Here is a 25,854-nt window from a genome sequence, read left to right as displayed (position 1 = left end):
ATTAAACACTGCAAGGACCTCATTAAAACTGCTGGTGAGGACTCAAACTTCCTTGAAACGATCATTACTGGTGACGAAATGTGGTGTTTTGAGTATGAGCCCGAAACAAAGTGCCAGAGTGCTGAGTGGAGACCACCAGAAGAGGAACATCCAAAAAAAAGTCGCTTGGAGAAGTCAAAAGTAAAGACAATGCCGATTTGTTTCTACGATTCCAAGGGCATTATCCACAAAGAATTTGTCCCACCTGGCCAAACGGTCAATGGTGAGTTTAATCTCAAAGTTTTGAAGCGACTGATAGCGAGAATTCTTCGCATATGGCATGAATGTCGTGATGCAGGCAGCTGGTCACTTTTGCATGATAATGCACCATCTCATCGTTCGAACATTGTGAGACAGTTTTTGAGAAAAAAACAAGTTTGTGTGTTGGATCACTTGCCGTATTCACCTGATTTAGTACTCTGTGACTTCTTTCTCTTCCCACAACTTCATTTGCTGATGAAAGGAAAGCAATACGACACCATTGAAAACATTCAAGCGGCAGCAACCATGACCCTCAACAGCATCCCAAAAACCGATATAAAAAACTCATTTAATGAATTAATGACTGCCAAATGCTGTATCGAAGCTGAGGGAGGGTATATTGATTGAAATAAATGATTTGAATACTTATAATTGGCCTGTGTTTTATTTTCTATCAAAAGTTCAGTTTCTTTTTGGACAGAGGGTGTAATATTAGCTAATTTACACATTTCCTTTTATTCCTGTAGCATTATTAATATCAGCTGTAGTTAAATACTAAACACCACATTTGTGAACTTTCAACCTCTCCTCCATCACATTCAATACTATTCTCTCCCATCAACATATTATAGAAAATAATAAGAATAAATATAAACATGTAAATAAACATATTACAAATATATATTTATAATTTTATATACATATAATATAAGCATGAAATAAAATATAAAAATAATATAATTTACACCTAGATATCGAATGACATCATATTTTTGTAATGTTATCATTGCATCATGATTTTGATTTTTAGATTTAAATGCTATTAGCAAATGGAAAACACATCATACCTGCTATTGTGTTAAGGAACATAAGATACTCAAAGTTAGTGATTTCACGACGTTGCCACTTTTGTGTCATGTTGGATTGCTGGAAAATTTGGCGTGGTGACATTAGTGAAGCTCTCCTGCAAGAAATTACATTATGCACTTTCAACATTATCATTATCATTTGGAACCCAAACATAGCAGAACTTGTAGAATACTCTAAAAATGAAGCCTATTTGAAAATTAAAACATTTGAGGATACGGTAATGACTATAATCTACAGTATAGCACATCAACAGTATAGCACATGATGCAAATGAAGGCAATAATGTGTGTGCATGTGTGCGCATGCGCGCGCGCGCACACACACACACACAAATTAGTGATTATAGGGGATTTCAATGCCTCAATAGGCAAGTGGTTTCCATTTGAAGAGGCATAATTGAATACAGCTTATATAGGACCTAAAGATCTCAGAGAAGAAAAGTTAGTTCTAGAAACCTTTCCTTCATACTTGCATGGTGATCAGAATTCATCAAAAATCATGGAAACAACTACTTTGTTAGAATTAAACTTCACCTAGTTCTAGGAAGTAAATGAACAAAATGATATTCTCGTTTAATCCTATACCTAATTTGTCCCAAAGACATTTGTTCATTATAGCCACTGCTGGGTGGCAGTCCACAACAGACCTGGGATATTACTGAGGCTTTGGATCACCTATCACAGGTTTATGGTAGAGAGTTTAAAACTTAGCTTATCAGTATGTTTTGAGATGCTGTAGTCTACTGCTAGGTGAATTAATGAATTATGGTAGTTAGCAGAATTTGTAAAAAACTTTCCAGCTCTTTCCTGTAAGAAGATTTTAATCTCGGGGATACTGGCTTCTCAGTGAAGCTGTATGTTTCTTACAAACTACAGTAAGTAGTTTGTAAGCTTGAGTGCTATTCATAAGCATTTTTTCTGGATCACCTGTATTCATTTTGGTAAATTATGAAGACTACAACTGTATTACGAATAATATGGTTGTATTATTATTACGAACCATATTATTACGAATAATATGGTTGTAGAATTTTCATTTCCTGATATTTCAACCTTCTTATTAAAGTCATCATCTGGAGTATACACAAGACAAGCTATACTGCATTTGAAACTGTATGCCAACGTGACAATGATTTTATCAATCATTATTCTACTGGCCTGACCTCTAGTGAAAAAAAAAAACTACCTCAAAGATATATCCTATTTATAACATCATCAGAGAACAAATTCATATTAACCCTCTTGTGCATAAGGGACTCATATGAGGACACATCATTTTTAAAATATACAGGGCACAAATTTAGCAAAATTAATAAATTCACGGTAATACTGTAAGATTAAATGGTACTGTATCATCATTATAATTTTTTGTAAATGAATATAAAAATTCATGCATAAGAGGGTTAATACTTTTAAAACAGCAAAATTGGTGACCTACTCAATAATTTAGCATAAGTGTTTGTTATTTTAAAGCTAAGCTCCTAGATTACTATAGTCCTAATTATAATTAACTCTTAGACCAAAAGGTTATAAGGGAAGAATATGTGCCATTCATATTTTGGGGATTTTTAGATCACCATTATTGTTAAGATTTGGGTGGTTGATAACAATTTCGCAGGCCTCTTTAAATTAATCTAGAACTTCTATGGAGACCTGAATATTGTAATGGCTCTCTCTCTTTGAGAGTTTTGATGATGCTTTGTTTCTGTGCTGTGTGGTGGTGAGAACTAGCATGTAGATACCGGCCAGTTATACTATACTTCAAAAGTAAGATTACTATGATCTTCAACTGAGATAAGAACATTGGGGACTGCATCATGTGACTCCAGGAAGGTAAGCCTATATTAGGACTGGCCTGATCAGCATTTTTATATAGAAGTAATTGAAGTTCCACACTTAGTAGGCAACATCAACTGAGTAATGGCTATGGTTGTAATAGCATCCTATATGCTTTTGAGCAGACATGGTTGATATGGGGGTAGTGAAGAGAAGCCCATTATCTAGTTGTATCCCTAAATATTTGGGTACTGAGTGCCATGGAATAGGGCCCTTCTATATCCATGTAGAAGGACCCTATTAACATTCGGTTCTGTCTATTTTTTTGACAAAACATGGACATGGTAACCAAAAATGTTTGTTTTATGATTCATCATTTCCCTTACAACATGTGATAATTATTATGATAATAATAATTCATGCAACATGCAATTTTTTTTGCTTTACATCATACCAATTGATGGCAAACCATTAAAGAACAGACTACAAGGTTAGTTGATGCTTTGAGTAATTGGGATTCCCTTTCTTCTTGACCAGACTGTCAGCAGCTGTGTGGTGTCCTTGGCATAACCATGATTTCACAAAAGGTGTTGCATCCCATTCTTCAAAGGGTTTTCCTATCAGCTTTATTCATGAGATAAAAGATATTTTTAATGAGGAGGGAATTTCTTTTATCTGTAGCTATGTTGTTCATTAAACTGAATGACCTTTCTGCTTCCACCAAACTCACAAACCACTACCTTCATGATTTTTCTCATTTCTTTGATAGTTTGAGGAACTTCAGCTTTAAGAGGATCCTATTCATCATCCTTCAATAAAATTTCAAAAAGAATTCAGAGATATCTTGTATTTCAACATTTTACATAGTTTGTGCAAATTTTATCCTCCTGAGAGAGAGAGAGAGAGAGAGAATTGTTGTTGGCTGAGTTGGTTGAACAATGATAGCAGAGTTGAGTGTGAATCCTGTCCATTATTTAGCAGCCTGATGTTCATGCTGTCAACAACACTGAAAATTAATTGTTTTTTTTTTGTCTTCTTAAATGTTTCTTATTAGAAACAAATGGGATTATTTTTTGAGTTCCTGATTTTACAACACTGGGCACAAGCTTCTTATATTTTCCCTGACTGTTATTTGCTACCATGCTCTTATTCATCTTTTAATCAGGCATTCAGCTCTTATGAGTTATCTCTTATGAGTGTTATCTCCAGGATTTGTCATGTTAGAAAAAAATAGTTCTTCCAAGATATTAATTATCAGGGCAAGATCCTCAATGAATCTCATATGTTCCAACTTTTTCTTCAAACCTCTAAGGTTGTTCTTAGAAAAATGAGTATACAAAGCTGGGCATGCTTTTCACACTGCTTTCGTAGTCCTTACACCACATGCTACCCAACTGGGCCCAAACGCTCATCCAATTTTAAGGATTTTCACTTCTAAGTCCTGCACAATTCTACTTAATTTAAATTTGATTATTTTATTCTTACTTATATTCTTAATTTTTATTTTTTTAATGAAATTCTTGGAGTCTTTTTTTATATATGATAATATTTTTCCTATCTGTGGAGCTAGTAGAGTGGATGGCAGGTATTCTCCAACTTTTTACCTTTATAAATATCTATCCACTTTACTGTAGGAAGGCTTGGCCATGGGTACAGCAATTTCTCCACACTTAGCTAATTTATACTGGAAAGGTTTGAACAAACAGCTATTGAGATACCATACCAAACTAAGATCATAAATAAGATATATAGGCAATGTTTTCATCATTTGGCCAGGCTGTCAGAAAAATCCTTCCATAACTTCACTGACTTCCTTAACAGTTTAAACCACAAAATCCAATTCACATTAGCAGCAGACAAAAATAAATCCATTTCATTCCTGGATGCTTTCATCTCAGCTGAGGATCATAGAATCTTACTTTTGCAGTATAGTATAACAGACCAGTATCTACATGCCAGTTCCCACCACCACATAGCACAGAAACAAGGCATCATCAAAACTTTCTCTTTGAGATTTTTGGATAAAATTATTTCAAGCTGTGGATATTTGTTCATGAAATTGTGGTTCTAATGTCACAAGTGAATGTAGCACAAGATTTCAGTTGTGTTAAAAAAAGTGTTCTTTTTTTTAATTAGTGTATAATGTAGCTATTTATAACAAACTGTGCTGCATTTTTTCAGTTTGGATACAAGTGTCCTTCAGTAATGTTGTTAGAATTTTTTGTTGTTTACATTGTGTTTTGCTACTTGTTTGTTCATACTGCTTCTGCATCTGAAAATGGTGTCCATAAAGAAACACGTGTCAGGCTTTAGTACGAAGATCTAGCTCTGCCTTGGATTTTTCACAGTGGATGCATTGCAAAATTTGCCATATGTATACACCAAAAAATGTGAGAGATTTGTGCACTGTTTGGGTAAAATGAGGAAAAGGATGGCACATATGTGAAAATTGTCATGATAGATTAGAGTGATTAGAAATGGGAGCAAGGTTGAGGCCATAGCAGAAGAGCTTAAACAAGATTTAGTGAAAATGAAAAGTTAAATAAAACATCTGAAAGAGGATGTTAAACATCTAAAGAAGAGATTGGCTGATGAGAATGAGAGAGTTAGCAGTATGAAGAAAGAATCAAAGAATAGTTGTATATCATTGTATGGAGATTCAATCATTAGAGGTGTGATGACTAATAAAGTGCACAAACCATGCTTTCCTGGTGGAACAATGAAGGAAATAACTGATGCATTGCAGAAAAGGAAAGACTGGACATTAAAATTAGTGGTAGTTGTGGGCACAAATGACTTGGGGAGAAAAAAGAACATTGATAGAGACTTGAGGAAGTTGCTATGGCAGGTAAAGAATAATACTGTTGGAAAAATTGTAAACGGGTTGCCCAGACATGACAATAGTGAATTGAGAAGGAGAGCAGAGATAATGAATAGTAAGATGGCTGAGTTGTGTGAGGCAAAGGGGGGTTCAATTTGTAAATCTGTGGAGTGAATTTGAAGTGAAGTTGGAATGGTATAAAGCTGATGGATTACATTTGAATGGGTTTGGTGTTTGGGAATTTAGAAAGGCTATTGTTTTCTGAAAAGGCACAGAGTCATTAAGTTAATGATCAGAGTCTACTTGTGAATCAGGATAGCAGAACTAAACAGATTGTATAACAGGAGAAAGATGGATATGAGGTTGAAGACTTAGTTGTAACAGCATAAGGTGATGGAATACACAAAGGTGAAGATGAGACAGGTAGAAATGGAAATCAGAGTCAGGCTCAGGGAAATGGGAGTGGTCAGACTGAAAAGGGAGGTGTGGTATAGCATCTAGAATAGAGAATGCTGGTATAATCGCCTCAAAGATTGTTATGTTTGTAAACAAATGTCAAGGGTATTTAAAACAAGAGAGCTGAGTTTGTTGCACTGATTGAGTCAGTATGCTCAAAGATAATTGAAATAAGTGAAACTTGGTTGTCTGAGGAGATTGTGATATCGGGGATAGAAATGGAAGGATATATCCTTTTCTGGAGGGATAGAAATGTGAAAAGAAAGGGACGGAGGGAAAAGAATTGTGTCCACAAAGTATGGAAGTTGATTCTGCACGCCCAGATTTTGAATCTGTGTGGTGTGAAGTTTAAATAAAGAAATTAGTATATCTGATGGGATGCTGTTATAAGCCAGAGAATACTGATTGTGAAATGTTCAGGCAATTAGTAGACATGTAAACAGAAGGTGATCCTGGTGGGAGACTTTAATTACAGGAATAGAGAATGTAAGGAGAAAGTGTATGAGAACTAGAAGAGTGAGTTTGTAGAATTTCCGAGAGATAAATGTTGTAAGCAGCATGTGAATGAAGAACTAGAGATTTTAATGTTTTGGATTTGTTGATAACGTTACAAGATGTAGTTTTTAATAAGGTGTTGACTCTGCTGCCAGTTTCAGCTGCAAAGGACAGTGAAATTATTGAATGAACACTTTATCAGCATATATCATACAGGTTTAAATGATGTGGTGTAGTATACAGAAGGGAGGCAAGTATTAGAAGAATTGGAAGTGAAAGAATCAGAGGTGTATCAGGTGTTGACTAGGTTAGATGTTAATAAGCCTGTGGAAATGGATGATATATCGCTATGTATTCTTAAGGAATGTGCACTACGGTTGGCTATGCACTTGACCTGGTTATTTACTGGAAGTCTTGCAGTGGGTAGGTTTCCTAAGGAGTGGAAAGAAGGAGAAATAGTACCACTCCACAAGCATGGTTCTATACTGCCTTCTTTGTTTCCAATTATAGACCAGTCCATATAGCTGTGGTTGTGGTCAAGGTGTTGGAGAGATTGATTAGGAATAGAATACAGAATTGGATTGATGGACATAGCATTCTTTATGATGGTCAGCATGGATTTGTAAAAGGTAGGTCCTGTTTTAGCAATTTACTTGCATTTTATGACAGAGTAACAAGTGTGTGGGATAAGGGATAATCATATACAGTGATATTCTTGGACTTTGCAAAAGCATTTGATAGATTATCACATGATAAGTTGGTGTACATTCATTCATTTTGTATGGTGATTCAACGGCCATGAGCTCCTTTTATGGGGAGGTACGGCACCACCATAATCCCCCCCTCCTATTTTTATCTGGCTGGGCTTGGAACTGACATAGCTGACAATCAGCCCTATGGCTGGAGGGACTGTCTTACGTATTCCTAACTGTATCCATGCATGTTCATGAGGCCGGTTTGCCTGTTTGTGAGATGAAAAACCCCAGATAAACTGGGGGAAAAACCCTGCTGTCCACGCCCAAGACCGGCTAACTTGGCTATGGCTGAGGAAGATCATTAAGCTCCCACGTCGTCGATGGGAATCGAACCTAGGACACTCCTTCCCCAGGCATATGGTTGCAAAGCACACAGCCACTAGGCTAACCGCGTGGACAGTTGGTGTACAAGCTGCAAAGGATAAGAACGGATAGTATATTGGTAAGATAGATTGAAGATTGGCTCTCTGAATGATAACCAGCAAGTTGTGTATGATGGAATAATGTCTCAAAAAAGAAGGGTAACCAGTGAAATGCCTCAGGGATCTGTTCTTGGCCCCCTGCTGTTTAACTTGTTTGTAAACAATATATCATGTGGACTGAGTGGGGATATTCAGTTGTTTGCAGATGCAAAGTTGGGAAGAATTATAAGTAGCGCTGCTGATGTTAAGTCCCTTCAGGAAGATTTGAATAGACTTTTGAGTTGAACAAAGGAGTGGGATTGTAGTTTTAACATTAATAAGTGCAAAGTATTGCATTTTGGAGTGCAGAAATATAAGGTTTTGTACTATATCGATGAAGCCATACTGCAGGAGGTGGACGAGATTTGAGATTTAGAAGTAATGGTCAGTAGACTGAAGTTTAGAGGACATATTGCTAGTGTTGCAAAGTCTGCACATCATAGTGCTGCTGCTATGATAAGAAGTACTCTGACATGTATGGATAAGAAAATGTTGTGCTACTGTATAAAGCACTGATCCGACCACACTTGGACTATTGTTCTCAAATCTGGTCACCTAGTTTTCAGTGTGATGTGGAGACACCGGAGAGGGTTGAGAGTGAGTGATAATATCAGGACTTTGGACTGCTGGCTATGGAGAGAGGATGAAGAAACGCAGATTGCACAGCTTAGTGATATATATATCGGAACAAAAGAGGTGATATGATAGAAACATTTAAGTTAGCAAGAGAATTTTATCGGATTAATCCAGATGAGATTATAAAAAGAGCAGAAAGCCAGAGGGGAAAAACCAGAGGCCATTCCTGGAAGTTATGTAAAAGTGTGGTGAAGAGGAGTGTGAGGAGTAGATTTTTTACATGAAGAATTGTTAGTGAATGGAACTCATTACCTGAATGTGTTGTTAATGCAAGGAGTGTTAAGGATTTTAAGATTCGGTATGACAAATATGTTGTCAGTCGAATGAACTTCCCACGATGAGTCTGCCAATTCCATGGAGGGTGTAATAATAATCATGCTTGTCAAAGATTTAGGCTTAGAGTGGCCTGTTCTGGCCTTAGAAGTCATCGTTGAATCTCTTAAGAGGACATCCTGGTTTTCTTTTTCCTAATGGTTTGTAATTTAAGGCTTGTTTTAGTAATTTTTCTGTTTTCATTCTTTCAACATGTTCCATCCATTTATGGTTATATTTTTTAATTTTTTCTATAACTGGTTCCATCCTTTCATAATTTATTCATTTCTTTTGTGATCGAATAGAGTATACTTTGCAGTTTTTCTCATAAACTTCATTTCAGCTGTTATTAATCTCTGTTTGTCTTTTTGTTTTATTGTCCAGATTTCACTTCCATAGAGTAGGACTGGTAGGGTTAATATATTGTATACTTTTAGTCCGGTTTGTTTTTGTACTAGGTTAGGTTTAAATATAGAGTTAATTACACCTGTTATTTTTAAGTATTTTGCAATTTTTAGGTTTATATCTTTTTCATTTTTATATGTAATCATACATCATAGGTAGTTAAATGAATTCTCTTGTCTAAAATCTTGTTATCTATTACAATTTTAGTTCTTACTGGATCTGTCCTTTAAAGGCCATCATTTTTGATTTTTCTGTTGATATTATCATTCCATAATCTTTGGCTATCTAATTTAAATTTAAAATATCTTTCTGTAAGTTATCTTCAGAATTTGTAATTATTATTTGGTCATCAGCAAAAAGGAGAGTGTTTAAGTTCACAGCAGGAGAAAGTTTAATGCCTTGATGGAAATTTTTATTCCATTTTATTATTATTTCATTTAGATAAATATTAAAAAATAGAGTTGCTGAAGGGGGACATCCCTGTCAGACTCCTTGTTTATCTCTCTCATATATGATAGTTCATGATTTAATCTTATTTGAATTTGATTATTTTCATATATACTTATGATAGCTTTTAGAATACTATTTGGTATTTGTCTTTCTTTTAATATATTAAATAAAATGCTTCTTTCGGGGGATCCTGTAACCTCTAGAGATTGCATCCCCTGGGTGGCAAATTGGGGAGCCGGTCAGATATGGTGTGATGGTCCGAATATATTGAATAAGGACTCATGGACCAACAGGGCCATAAGGGGGCAATCATCTTGATTGTAAGGGAAGTGGCATTCCCATGGTCTGCTAGCTGGATCTATCCTCTTCTTTGAGGATGATCCACTCACTTTAATCTTTCCTATAAGGCCTTATCAGCCAACTTTTCTTATTTTATGACCCTTATGCTATTAGAGTACTCGAGGGCTATGGGGTCTTTCCATTTCTGGTCTATATCTATGTCTCCTCTATAATCTACTGTACTCTATTCTACTATAATCTACTCTTTCTCCTTCAATATACCCTACTCCTCCTATTCCTCTTTAAATCTGAAAGAAGGCTAATTCAGAAGCCTTAAGATTCCAGCCCTACCACTGGACTATCCATCACCAGGCTAGTCACCTGACATGGAGAGCATTAATCTACTTTTAAGCCAACAGAGAAATAATAATAATAATATTGTTAAATTATTATTTTAACTTTCATGCAGTGCACCTGTGATGTCACTGAGAAATGATAAGTCAAACACATCTGAATGTTCACTTCTATTAACAGAAACATTGGTCTCACCATGCAACTTTAATCCTCTTGCATGGGTCAACGTCACTACCAAAAAAATTTAATATGCTACTTTGACATTTCATCATTATACTTCTGACAAAAACAAACATAACCAAGAAAGCAGTCTCAAATGAGAATTAGAGAAAAATAAACAAAATCACACTGATTCACTGAACGAACCCAATTAGTGGCAATCAAATCACATGATAATGCAAGCAAACCCACTGTTGTCAGGAAATGTTAAATTTGGGGTAAAGGTTTTGTATAATATGATTTCAGGTATGAATGTGCATCAAGAAAGTGAATTTTATGTTGAAATATGCTATTTTAGTATACATTTTGATTGTTGTAAAGTTGCAAGACAAAGGATTCCTGATTTTTACTGCTTACATCTTATAACCTGTTTGTATACATGACTAATAAACATGGAAAAAGTATGAACTAGCCTAGAATGCATCTGGAGTCAGGGTTTTTGCTGCTGTTGACTACTTTCAAGTAATTACATGACGTTAAATGAATCGTGCCAATGCCCCCCCCCCCGTAATTATTTATTACTGTTTTCATTTCACTTACACTGTAAAACATTTAGCAAGCTTGCAAGAATTTAACTGTTCTTTTTTTGTTTTTGTTTGTTTTCTGTCCCCACAATAAGCAGTTTGGCAACAAACCCAACAAATTTTAACAAGTTTGAGTGAACCAGCTGAATGACACCACTAACATCTGTATACTAATTTACTATAATCCTAGAGGATTTTGTGGCTAGTATTAGTAGTCCTATGTTCTGCTAGACCAGATTTATTGAGTTTTTTAGAGGCAATGTAGGATTGATGTTCAGAGATGCATATAGAAACAGATCAGCCTGTTTATCCCAAGTAGAATAACTGGCATGGGACTGAACACACTTCAGGTAAAGGAGGAATTTTATCTTTTGGAGATGGTATCATAAAGCTCATTGAATTAATAGGCTTCAATGGGGTAGAGATATTGAACTTCTTTAGGATGTGACAGATGCATTCTGAAATGCCTTTAATGTATGGGATGCAAGAGTTTGAGGTAAGTGAGGAGCTGATTAGAATGAGTTCATTGTCAGATCAAACGAAAGGTAATGACATGTTCACTGGGTTTTTGGAACAGTGTTCCAAAATTGATTTAGATCTGACAAAATTATCAGGCATCATGACTGACGGAGCTCCTTCCATGATAGGAACTAATTCTGGATTGGTAACATTATTGAAACAGCATTTGGGATGGCACAACGATGAGTTGATACAATTCCACGGTATAATGCAACAGGAGAGCTTGTGCCCTAAGAAATTTGGATTTGAACATCTCATGAAAGTTGTGGTTTCAACGATTAATTTTATAAAATCCTGTGGCCTTAATCACCGACAATTTAAAAAGTTTCTTGAAGAAAGTGGATATGGTGACTTAATTTTTTACACAGAAGTGAGGTGGCTAAGTCGTGGACAAACATTGGAGCAAAAACATCCCTGCCATAAAAAATACGGATTGGTTATGTGACTTAGCCTTTCTGGTTGACATTACTAATCATTTAAATACATTAAATACATGACTTCAGGGCAAAGATCAATTGGTTACTCAACTTTATGGCCACATTTTGTCTTTTTAGTGCAAGTTAAATCTATTTCAAATCCAACTGAAGTCAGGTAATTACATCCATTTTCCTACTTATAAGAAAGTTTCAGAAAAGTTCAAAGTCAACTTCAAAACTGTGTATGTTGAAAAGATTGCTAACTTGATATCAGCCCTCAAGGGTCGGTTTTCTGATTTTAAAAAGTTAAACCGTTGCTAGATTTATTTAGCAATCCTTTTGCCATTTTGCCCGAAAATGTACCTGAATCAGCACAGCTTGAACTCATCGAAGGCAATTTATTAAACTTCTATCATTGTGGCAATAAAAACAATTATAAATGGTTGCTAGATAATGCATTAAAATGTGCAAGCCTCTTTGGCTCAACATATATTTGTGAAGAAACTTTTTCTGTCATGAATATTAACAAATCGAAAAATAGGAACTGCATGACTGATGAAAATTTAGAATCAATTTTGAGGCTACTACAAAACCAAATATCAAAACAATTGTCCAATCAATGCAATGTCATGCATCAAATTAAATTCACTTACTTTTTATTACCTTTTTTTGTAAAAATTATGATAGGTATAACTAAAATAAACAATATATGGTAGATAACTTTCAAGTTTTTTTTTGACGGCCCTCCCATAAGTAGCAGTGGAACTATGTGGCCCTCGGCCTTAACAAGTTTGTGCATCCCTGCTCTAGACAATTTTCTACCACAGTTTTGTCATTTCTTTTTTTTGTCATTTCTTGTTTCATTCATTAATCTTTCAAAGTAATTACTTTAATATCTTTAGGTTTTATGTTACATAATCATCTCTAATTGCTTTTATAAGATGCTTTTCTCTATGTCTGAGCTTTTATGATAGCCTCCAGAATATTTTGCCACCTTTCTGATATTTATCTTCTATATTCTTACTGAAATCTTCCCTTGACTGTTGTTTAGCTGCTATTATACACTGCTTTGCATTCTTACTTTTTTCTCAGAGCACATGCTGATTTACTTGCTTCGAACTTTCAATATGCTTTCTTCTTTTTCCATGACTGTGATCATTATTTCCTGAACATAGCATCTTAAAATGGTTATTTAGAAGAATCCTGTTTTTGTTCTTTGTTTCAACAACACTAATTATGTCCACCTGGTACTTGTATGTTTCTTCTGCCAATTTTACTTTTTTTTCTGTTGATGTATCTTAAATTGATGGTGTCAATCTTGAATGCTACTGATAATGATTCAGCATTTATGGAGTCTATTTCAGTAGCTGACTTTTCACAGTTTGCCCTGGTTCCCTAACAAGAACAGCAGGAGAGGGTGCTTGTTAAACCAGGCATACTGCAAGCAGCATGAAATTCTATCATGTTGTACCATAATTTTGTATTTTGGTTTAAGCCAATAAGAACAGAAATTGGTCAACTAAATCTCAAACTGTCATATCATTCTCATTTGTTCAGCATGCAGGTAGATCCAAGTACTAATGGGATGCACTATAAGTAGGCAAAGACTGAACATTAAAGTCAGAAGCTTCAGTCAGTTTTCCATGCTTCTCAAAAGGCTATGTGGAAATCTTCTACTAGTTACCCATTTGCCTTTTGTTTTTAAGAGTTGGATTAGAAATAGAACAGATTATCAAAGCTGAGCAACCACACACCAAAACGTTTTGAAGAAAAATGAGGTAAATTAATGATATCATTAGCAGAATTATATGAATACTTTTGCGCTGGGCTGTGTCTTTTTCACATTGATGAACGACACATGCAAGACACACTCTGATATGAATGTATTAAAAATGGAGATATCAGAAGGGTACCTAATATGATATTAGCCTTCAAGAATATGTGAGTTAAGATATCTAAGGAGGTATGGTCATTTACATAGAATGAAGGAGGAAATTTAGCAAAACAGATGTTTGATGCCATGATGTCAGAATAAAGACCCAGATTAAGACCAAGATCTGGGTAAATTGAAGCAGAAAGGACTTATATTTAAAGGAGAATGCATGTAATCCTTGAAGACCAACTCCAAAGTCTGTAAGTCTCTTATTCTTTATGTAATTGCATTAACTGAAACAATTTTTTGAATAGATTCCTTATGTGGTAGCAACAAGACAGAGAGTAACACCATTTTTTGAACTTGCTTTAACTTGAGGGTGTTATATAAATGTAGTTAACAGGTAACTGGAAAAAAGTTTTATGATTTAATTTAATTTTCTATCCTGTGATAATAACCAAAATGTGCAGCTTTTCTGACTAGTAAATCAAACTGTACTAAAAAAAAAAAAAAAAAAAAAGGGCATTACAACTTACCTAGTTTGTGGAATGCCATATTTTATTCCCACACCCACACATGGAAGAGCTTTAATTACTTTTTTTACTGTTAGATGATCTTGAAATGTAAACATAATTGAAGCTGGAAATAAAAAATGATGAATATTATAATTAAGAAAGTGTAGAATTGCCTAATAACTAAAATCAATTCCTATGCTAATAAAAAGTCCCACATAAAATAAAAGGGACTATTTGTTAGATTCTAGTTACATTGTGCCAAACATGTGTAGAGCAATTTTGCTTTTGCAACAGATTTTTTAACTTTAAATACACCAATAACTTCTTAATTTCTAACTTGTTTTGTACCACACAAGTTACTTACTTAAAGGTGTTAATTAACATAAAAAAAACTAAAAACAAAACAGTACTTCATACCTGGCTACTATATACTCAACTAAAACCAATATGCATGTGTATGTATATACACAAACATATAAATTTATATATACACATAGAGTGTTTTGATTTTAAATGTTTTAATGCAATGTCTATAATATGTAGCTTGGTTGGTTAGTTTGGATTTATTGGTGGATGGTTTACTGAGGACATGATGTACACATCCGACGGCAATAAAAAAATAACAATAAAGAAAAATAAGAAAGAAAATAAATAGATAATTAATATGTATTATTATTAACACCAGACCTCAATGGAGTCAAAAGACACATTGCAGGAGGCAAACACTGTTACATGCAAGCCCATCAAACTGTGCTTTAAACTCATTTAATGTATCTACATTCACCACAATGTCAAGCAACACATTCCACTGACCAACCACTCTCCATGCAAAGAACCTACTCCTTGTGCCCCCTGCTCACATCCTCCTTATAGCTTCCAGGTATGTCCCCTTGTTCTACCCCTTCTCCCATTCTATGAAAAATTTCTTCCACATTAACCTTGTAACAATCCTTTACCAACTAAATGTCTCAATCATATCCCTCTCTTCCTCCTATTCATAAGGCTATGCAAACTGCATTCCCACACACTATCCTCATATTCCAAAAACCAGGATCCTTTCCAATATATCCTCATCACCATGAAAACAAAGGGACCAAATCTGTGCACAATAGTCCATATGAGGCCTGATCAAAGCCTTATATGATGAAACCAGAACTTCTTTATTTCTATAAGTTAAGCCTTGGATGTGCACATCATGTCCTCAGTAAACCATCCACAAATAAATCTAGCATCATTGCATAATCTGATGTGATATCTTCACAACTTGTGCAATGTAACCTCCAAGATTCAGATGCTTGTTCGCCACCATTCCAAGATCTCTTATCTCCTCAACTGCCTCAAAAATTTCCTCACCAAGTGTATGCTCTGCATCCTGTTGTTGCCTACCAGATTTCAGAACATTAAACTTTGTAACATTGAATTAACATTTCCAAACTGTTGCCCACTCATACAATCTATTCAAGTCCTCCTGTAAGGACACAGCTGCTTGATTCCTCATCACACTCTCAAGTTTTGCATTATCTGCAAACATTTGCATATCACCAGCTAAACCTATCCCAATATTGTTAATATACAAGTTAAATAACAATGGTCCAAAAACTGACCCCTGAAGCACACCACTAGTGACCTTTCTCTTCCAGGATACTGCACCCCCATACACAACTTGCTGATACCTATCTGAGAATCAGTTGCCTATCCAACTCAATAATATATCATCAAATCCCATCTGCTTCAGTTTAGTTACTAACTTGTGATGTGGCAATTTATCAAAAGTCTTTGCAAAATCTAAGTATACAATTGCATACGCATCTCTCTTGTCCAATATATTCATCACCTTGTAATAGTACATTAGCAAGTTGGTAAGACACGACCTGCCTTTAACATACCAACTGTGACAAACACAAAGAATACTACTGTTATCAATTCACTTTTGTGTACTAGCTCTCATCACCCTCTCCAAAAGCATAACTTCAACTCCAGATATACACCATATATTATACATATATCCAGATATATATATGAACACACACACACACACACACACACACACACGTATAATTTTTAAAATTGTTTAAGTTGATAATCAACTTAAACAATTATACAAATTATAAAAGTCAAATCTGTGGAAAACATTACAGATGTCATGCACTTTGTGGATGGAACATGTCTGGCATATGGAGATCTACGGTGGAACTGATAGAGGATAAATATCATTCCCAAATAACATGGAGATGCCCTGCCAGAATGCAACTCAAATTTAGTAAAAGTTTATAGTACTTGCACGCAAGTGAATCACAAAGGAATCAAATGAGTCTTTTGTAACAAAGAGTATGTAACATAACTGTTACACATGAAGAGCCTAGCAAGGATAACTTCTCTTTTCAGTTTCTAAACAGCTGTTCTGTCAAATAAAGATGATTTAGTTAAACAGCGTCTTGTGTTGGATCCCAATCTACATCAAAATTAACTGACACAAAAGTTCTGGTGTTGGCCGCTAGGTCAGCTGGGCTCTTCTACAATTATTGTCTACCTGTGTCCTTTGCAAACTGTCATTTAAAGCATCACTTCAGAGTTAATGATGACAATTTGTAATTTGCAGAGTACAAGTAGACAAAATTAGAGAAGAATCCAACTGACCTAGCAGCCAACACCATAACTTTTGTTCCCCTTGATTATAATGTGGACTGGGATCCAATACAAGACAAAGTTGAATCCTCTTCATTTGACAGAACAGCTATTTGGATTTGAGGAAGTAACTGATGCGGACAAGAGAACAGATTGCCCATGAGTCAGCATAAATTATGCATTTTTGCAGTATTTTCCTTTTTAGTGTTCTGATGCAAGCTGTAATGCATGTTGACATTATGATTATTTAATTCCTGTGGATAAGATATATACAGACTGTCCTTGACTTACAACATGTGCGACTTATGGCCACTTGTACATATGATGACAATCTCATTATCCACTTACATTATTTTTGCTTCACAACATTCAGTCATAGAGTCTAATGATAATCACCTCTTCTGTATGACAATATCAGCAGTATGTGCAGCCCCAAGGCAGCCTAATTTTTTTTTTTTTTTTATTATTATTGTTTGGATCTCAGTCATTAACCACATGTTGGCAAGCATCTTGTAGTGATTTCATTAGCATACAAAACTTTTCATTTGAAATTTATGAAAATAACCAGCAAGCAAACGTGATTTTTCTAGTGGCATGGAAGAGAAAAAGAGAACGAAAATTTATTTAAGAAGGAAAGTGAAAACAACAAAGCAACATGAAAATGGAAAAGCTGTTTTGTTTTGGCATGTGATGATATGGTTCATATAGTATTATTGTGATTGCCAACCCACAACCATACTGACTAATTACAGGATCATCATAATGACCCTCACCATAAGTTGAGGACAACCTGTATATACATATACATATATATATGCACAGGTTGTATATTTGGTTGTATATATGTATACAGGTTGTATATTATATATATATATATATATATATAATTAGTTACATATACAGGGTGTTCGGGATAAATTTGACATATTTATAATTAATTATATTTTTCCGTAAGTTACATGTATTAACACACACTTCTCTTCATTTAAAAGTTTGGACCCTTCTTCATTCATATACAAGATGTCAGAAAGGATGGATAGCTGAAACCCACCTGAATCATGGAAGAGAATAACTTGTATCATGATGATTCGTGCCCGCCATCAAAATAAGGATATTACGACTGCTGCCCAATGCTCCCTGAATACAGTAAAAACAATCAGGCATGAACTAGAGACTTGCAATGGTGACTACGAGGATGTAGCAAGAAGAAAGATCCCAAGCAGACGATCTGATTGCGTTCGTACAGCAGAATTCCTCGCAAATCTGCAGGAACAGGTGTTGAAGAACCCTGGCATTGGAATTCGGGCTTTGTTCGTGGAGTTGCTAACTGTAGTCAAGCCCTGGATAACAAGGGTAGCCAATGGTAGGCCGTATGTATGGCAGCAGGATTCGGCCCCTTGCCACACCTCTGGGAAAAGTCAAAAATGGTTGTCTGAAAATTTCTACGACTTCACCAGTCCAAATGTTTGGCCTCCAAACTCCCCAGACCTTAACCCCATGGATTATTTTGTATGGGGCGCAGTTGAAAAAGACACCAATCGCACTTCCAGTAATACAAAAGCCCAGTTAATGGATAAAATTAAAACAGTTTTTGCGGCCCTTCCCAGGGAGACTGTAGCATCAGCTTGTTCGAGGTTCCGAAGCAGAATTGAAGCTGTGATCGATGCTAATGGTGGTTATTTTGAGTAAATCTTGTTGATAGTATTGTAATTAACTCTGCCTGTAATGTTTTTTTGTCAATTCATTAAATTTAATAGATACAAAGAAGATTTTCTTTTTCCTTACGAAACTGTCAAATTTATCCCGAACACCCTGTATATATAACTAATTAAATAGCTGAGGCAAAGTTGAAGAGGTCATTCTTATTTAGGTTAGACTGATGAAATAGAGCTTCTTCCAGTGAACTCTTGTGTCGGGAAGAAATACTACGATGTGCATGACCCAGTTTGCTGCACTTAGAATCTTATGCAATCTGATGTTCTCTGAACTATACAATCAGACATTTTCCCACCTCTCCATGGTATGAAGGACTGCAAGAGCATGGAACCTAATATACTTCTTGATCAGAAAAAGGAAAAACTGGTCCTTTGGGGAGTTCAGGAAAGTCACCTCATAAACTGGATAGCTTTAAAGAGAATGCAGTTAAGAATTTTTCACTTGCTTACAAAGTAATTATACTTGACAAAATATTACATTTTTTGTTTAATCGTTTATCCAAGTGTAAGCAAACAAAGTTAACACAAAGTATTTATATAACTAGGCTACTTGTACATAGAGGCTGTTGACTTCACATCATTGCTTTAATATCACATAATGCAAAGCACACACTTTCCTTTCAGATATGTATACTGCTATGCATTATAGGAATGGTCGCTACCCAGACAGGTTTTGACCATTATTGTGTACTGTTAAAGTGTGAGGGACACTGCTCCAAAGATTCTGAGTGATCTTCAAGATCACTCTAAATCTCATTGTGTGATTCAAAAGGATCACTAACGGCATCAAACTCATTACTCCTGACTTAAAACACTCAGTGGTGGCTCCAGTCAGCGACGGCCAAAAATCTACCACCAAGCAGAAGAACCACTCTGCTCCCAAAGAAACAAGCCCAAAGATGAACATAATTAAAATGTCATTAGTGAGAACCAGACCCAGGAAGATACCAAGGTTGAAATTATTATTATTTAATGGAGAGCCCATCCACGAGAGGTTGGTCAACCTATAGTACTCATATGTCAGTACCATGGATGGATGATAAGGAACTTGTTCACATCTGATTTGAAAAGTTGTGGGTTATATTCCTTGGGAAACACATGATGGAAGACCGTTCCAGAGGGCAGCAATAGAAGAGATAAACGAAGAAAAGGAGAAATTTGTTCTGTGGGTTTGGAGTTGAACTGTGAGAGGGTGCTGGTTAGCTGCTGCATGTGTTTGGACAGATTTGCAAGAGAGAGGGGGAATTATTGATGCCAATGCTGATGAACAGTGGCCATAGGAGTATTTATAGAAGATGCAGACTGCAGAGACTGAATGCCTATGAACGAGTGAGTGGAGTGTATTAGTGAGAGAGGGGTCATCAATCAATCTAACTGCTCTTTTTCTGTATAGAATCCAGTATTTCCATGGAACTCTTAGGGGCAATACCTCAGATATGAGAGCAGTATTCAACAGTCTGGCAGATTTGTGATTTGCTTTAACAGTATGATCTTAAATTTGTGATTTAAGACCTGTTCAGAGTTAAAATAATGCCCTGAGCAAAAGAGAAAGCCTAATTTTTTTTTGGATTCAGAGGAGGCAACAGTTGTGATATGTTTGTGCCAAGAGATTAGAGGTTCGAGTTATTCTGAGAAGGTGAATCTCATCTTGAATAGGGATTTGAGTATTATCAAGGGTAAGATTAGAAGAACAGGGTTTTTTTTTTTTTTTTTTTGTGAGAAATAATGCAGAGTTGTTTTGCTGGCATTGAAGTTGATAATGTTATCCAAACCCTACTGATGAATAGTAGGCTTTGAAGATTGTATTGTAAGGTAGAAAAGGTTAGATTTCTGCAGATTGTGGTGATTTGTGCTTTGCAGTGCTTGTCAAATGAGGAGGAGAAGTGCAGAGTACTGTCATCAATAAAACTGTGTACTGGATTGACAGTCAGCTGGAGTTTATATAGAAGGCAGAGAGAGAGTGGGCAAAAGAACAGAGCTTGTGGGACTCCAGCGTTAGTTGTATAGTTAGAAGATAAGGAATCATCCATCACTTGAAGAAATAGTTTAGTTAGGAAAGCTGATGATCCAATTTTAGAAGTCAAGGGGAAAGACCAAATGACAGGATTTTACTTGATAGACCTTTGTGCTATCACGATGAGTATTATTTCAGTGATTCTTTATGAACACAGGTTTGGTTCGGGTGACCAGAAACAGTAATCTGACTAAGGAGATGAAGAGTATAAGTTGCGAAGCTTATATCACTTGGCTTTCTGGTAATGCTATACAATACATGAATGTGAGTGTTTATGTATGTGTTGCTCCACAGAGGAGGAGGAGATCTGCACTACATTGTGGTCTGAACTACCTAGTGGACAGAAAACATTCGCAGCATACTTAGATAGGTCACTGGCCAGGAAGAGGTCCAACATGTTTGAGGACTGGCTGGGATTGTCTATTGTATCCTGGTGGGATAGAGAATGACAGGATTTGATTGTAATAGAGAAATGTAGACAATTTGTGTGAGATCCTTTGTGATTGCAAAAGTCTTGGGCTATCCATCTGCTTGATCTGTGCAGTTGGAAAAGGACAGCCAGCTAGTGTTTTTGGACATTGAAGTTCCCAAGGAAGATGACTTGACTTTGGAGAGTTGGATTCGAGAAAGTCAACATTTAAGGAATGCTGATTAAAGAGTTCAGGGTGGTTGTTGGCATAGTTAGAAGATAAGGAACGATCCATCACTTGAAGAGATAGTTCAGTTAGAAAGCTGATGATCCAATTTCAGAACAGGATTTTACTTGATAGACCTTTGTGCCAAACTTGGTCAAAAGCCTTGTAGATATCAAGAGCAACCCCTTGATATTCACCAAACCTTTCCAAGGTGTTCTTCCAGAGGCGGGTGATGTAGGTTAGTAGATCCCATGTTGATCGACAGTGACAGAATCCATACTGTCGGTCATTTATTAGATGAAAGTCTTCAAGATAGTGTAGGAGTTGGCCATTAATAGTTCTTTCCATTACTTTAGAAAGAATTGAGGTGAAAGAAATTGGAGTAGTTTGAAGGTAAGGATTTGTCACCCTTCTTAGGAATAGGTTGTATATGGGCTAGTTTCTAGACTTCAGGATAGATACCAGTGAAATAAGAAAGTGTAAATAGGTGACATAGAGTGGGAGTCATGTCATAGGTACAGACCTTTAAAACAACTGGAGGAATGCCATCAGGGCAAGGAGATTTTTTTGATATCCAGTTTGAAGAAAAAATTTTCTGATCTCTTTCACAATAGATCAAATGTAGCATTGAGTGTTTGGAATGGTTGGGAGGCATTTACCATGATAAGTTATGCAAGAGTTGGAGGAGAAGTAGGAAGCCAGGAAGTTGGCTTTTTCGGTGGATGATGATGCGATAGTACCATATGAGTGTAATAGTAGCAGAAGTTATGGACAATGTCTTTGGTTAGAGGCCAGACATTTGAGCAGGATGCAAATTTCCTGCTTTTCTCAAATCAGTTTTCGATATGGTGATAATTTTCTTGCTGGCGTAGGCTGTATAAGAAGATGGAGTATTGACTGCAAGCCAGTTGTGGTATGTGCCTGACTCTTCTTTTGTACAACCTTGACACACCTGTGGAAAAACCAAGGCTTAGATAGAGGATGAGAATTTAGGGAGGAGCAGGGAATAAATGTTTTCATGCCGATGAGTATTATTTTAGTGATTCTTTCTGAACAAAGGTTTGGTTCGGGTGACCAGAAACAGTAATCTAAGGAAATCAAGAGTAGAAGTTGCGAAGCTCATATCACTTGGCTTTCTGGTAATGCTATACAACACATGAACGTGAGTGTTTATATATGTGTTGCTCCACAGAGGAGGAGATCTGCACTACATTGTGCAGATCTCCTCCTCTGTGTGCATTGTGCAGTATGCAGATCTCCTCCATTGTGCAGTATCAAGATGTGGTCTGAGCTACCTAGTGGGCAGAAAATATTCGCAGCATACTTAGATAGGTCATTGGTCAGGAAGAGGTCCAACATGTTTGAGGACTGGCTGGGATTGTCTAGTGTATTCTGGTGGAATAGAGAATGAACAGGATTTGATTGTAATAGAGAAATGTGGACAATTTATGTGAGATCCTTTGTGATTGCAAAAGTCTTGGGCTCTCCATCTGCTTGATCTGTGCAGTTGGAAAAGGAAGCCAGCTAGTGTTTTGGACATTGAAGTTCTCAAGGAAGATGACTTGACTTTGGAGAGTTGGATTGGAGAAAGTCAACATTTAAGGAATGGTAATTAAAGAGTTCAGGGTGGTTGTTGGCATTAGGAGAGTGGTAGAGACAACATACGAACCTTTTGTAGAATGGAGAAAGTGATTTTTAGCCAAAGGAGGCCAAAATTGGGAGTTTCCAAGTTGATTTCTCTCTCTCTCTCTGACATAGTATATTACAGCAAACATATGTGCACACTTCACCTTTAAGGCAAAGGGAGTTAAAGAGTGTGTAGTGGAAAAGCAGAGATGGGTGGTGTTTGAGGTGTAGGAATTAATGCAGGTTGAATTAATGTATTTGTCATATATTTTCCTTATACAAGTAGTAAAAAAAAAAATGTATATCATCTTATTATTTTATCTTATCTCTGGATCAGAGATAGTTGTAGAAAATTTTTTTCCTTGGCATATGGAAAATATATAACTTCTGAATTAATTCAACCATGGTATCTCCTTGGGTCTGGCTCCCATTGATGAGAAATATCTCAATAAAGATCAAAACCAGTTTGGGTAGTGAAGCTTCCCATAATGCACAAGAATATATATATCTAAAAGGAAGTGTGCATTCTTATGGGATATTAAGACAATTGATGTGAGGTTGACATTCTCTACATGCAAGTAGCCTAATTACGATGATACTTCATGTGCAAACATTGCTTACAGATGGACAGAGGCCTGAATGAAATTTCCAATAAACCACTGTCATATAGAAGAGAAACCATTTTCGTGGCTGCTTTTGTTGTTTATTATCTTATCAATGCCAAGCATAAGCTGAGTTACAGCCAATGGAGAGATGTGTCGAAGTGCAATTTCAAAGATCCTGATGTTGTAAGACAATTTTTGTGTAGAAAAAAATGAAGGCCTGCTTGATGAACTAGTTTTAACAGTGTCTGACACTTGAGAAGGATGAGGATGTGATGTAGTAATCTTCCTATGTTAGTTTTCGTTTTTCTTCTTCAGGTGTGAAGAAAACTGTAAACCACCATGTGGTTCTCTTGAGATAAGTAAATCGAGAAAAAAAAAAGGCTTCTACTGTTTTTTAATGCCAGAATAAATCTGATTCTTTAATGGACTTAGTCATTTTTTTTAAGAAAAAGATATCAACAACAGTTCCAAATTACCAAAATGTCACCTACAAATAGAACTATGAGGAAGAACAGGAATTAAAAGTGTTCAAGATGTGCTGCTGTTGAAAATCTTCCATGTAGCAGATGGTAAGATGTAAGGGCAAGACTGGAGAATACATTACTGTTCCATCAAACTGTTTATATACCCCACCCCCCCCAAAAAAAGAAGAAAATTACCAATTATGTGTAACTTATTTAATATTTACTAATACTGTATCAATGGAGGAAGTTTTTTTCAGTTGATTAAGAAGTATATTATACTTGACAAGAAATTATATTTTTGTATCAGTAAATAAACCAGAAAAAGATATATACCAATATTTCATTGATATACATTAGAATTACTACAGAAAGATTTTCCTGCTGATGTTAAATGATTTGATTTTGCTATTAATGCCAATTACTTCTCCTGTCAGGAAAAAACAAAACAAAACAAAAAAACTTTATAAACATATTGAAGGAACAGCAATGGGTTTTCAATCTTTCCTACTATATTACTGCAAACCAACAAGTACAGAGTATTGAGCAGTAAAAGATGAATCTTCACTCCCCACCCTTCCATGTGGTTCCATTTTATGAGTGATATTTTTGAAGTATCGAACACTTCACTCAGATATACATGCAGTTCAGTTTATCGAAGAATCAAATTTCTTCCGAAATTAGAAATCAATGTGTGTATGATGGTTGATATGGGTCTCCCTCAATGAGTCTCTGAACTCCATGAATACCAACGTACTCAACCAACACATCTACCAGCCTGGTTGGCTGAGTGGTTAGTGTATCTGCTCTCCAGCCAAAAGGCTGCAGGTTCGAATCCCGCCGTGGGCATGGATGTTTGTGATTGTCTGTGAAAGTAGTGTGTGATACAACACCAGGGCAACGAGTTGCCCTGGTGTTGTATCACCTTACCCCAGTCCTGAAGATACTTTCAGGCGCAAACTTTGTTTGCTCACACTTGGAAAAAGGATTAAACTAAATTTATGATACTCTAACCAAGTGAAAAATAAACTTTCAACATCTTTCTCTAAATCCAGAGTAATTTATTAAAAAAGGGTGGCACACCATTTGGCAACTCCTATAGGTAGAGATGACCTGTGAATGCTTCTGCCTGGTATCTCAGCTTGGGCCTGGCTCCCACTGAAGAGACCTTATTCGCCAAAAGTCGCCGAAGATCCAGGATATCCTTTACTTTATTTGTTCTATTAGTGTTTTGTTTTTGTTGTTTTGTACTAATATTATTTTACTAACATTGTTGCATTTTTATACTAATTGTACTAACTTGCTGGTAGTGCGGTCTCTGCACTACGGGATTTTCAGAGTCACAAGACTCTTAATTAATTTTTTCTTTTTACTTTTTTTAGACGCAGAGATCAACATGAGTAGAGCAGTCTACGTCCCCCCCAGGACTAGGACACTTGGAGTGGAGATTCCAGGTTTGGAGGATCCCAAAGTACTTACAACCGTTCTTAAGGAGATCGTAGGAGCAAATAACATCTTCTCCTTCACCACCCATGGAGGAGGACGATTTATATTCGTTGTTAAAAATGCAGCCACGAGAGATAAACTTCTAGAGGGCTTCACCGTCCAAGGGAAGCAGGTGATCCCAACCATGGTGGGATCACAGGTTCGGCAGATTAGAATCGACCGCTTCCCCATGGAATACTTAGAGACCAGAGACGACGTGCTCACACAGACATTTAGCAAGTGGGGTAAAGTGAGCAACATAAAGAAGAGCGTCTCAAAGGAAGACCCCGCTTGGTACTCTGGCGAGGTAACT

General features: G+C 36.2%; 1 protein-coding gene across 1 annotated transcript in view; it reads right to left on the bottom strand.

The window, feature by feature from the left end:
• Window positions 1-25,854, bottom strand: part of rg (A kinase anchor protein rugose) — a 1,380,990-nt gene that overhangs the window by 275,391 nt on the left and 1,079,745 nt on the right. The window contains exons 38-39 of the mRNA XM_090393458.1: window positions 14,397-14,499; window positions 1,089-1,204 (exon numbers count right to left, since the gene is read on the bottom strand). Of these exons, the coding sequence (XP_090249584.1) occupies window positions 1,089-1,204; window positions 14,397-14,499 (219 nt within the window). The remainder of the gene's footprint in view (window positions 1-1,088; window positions 1,205-14,396; window positions 14,500-25,854) is intronic.

This window comes from Typopeltis vanoorti, chromosome 5 (assembly GCF_054136105.1).
Source record: "Typopeltis vanoorti isolate ZY-2024b chromosome 5, IOZ_Tvanoo_1.0, whole genome shotgun sequence".
Lineage (NCBI taxonomy): Eukaryota > Metazoa > Arthropoda > Arachnida > Uropygi > Thelyphonidae > Typopeltis > Typopeltis vanoorti.
Note: the sequence above shows the minus strand (reverse complement) of the source record. Positions and strands in the feature narration are given on the sequence as shown.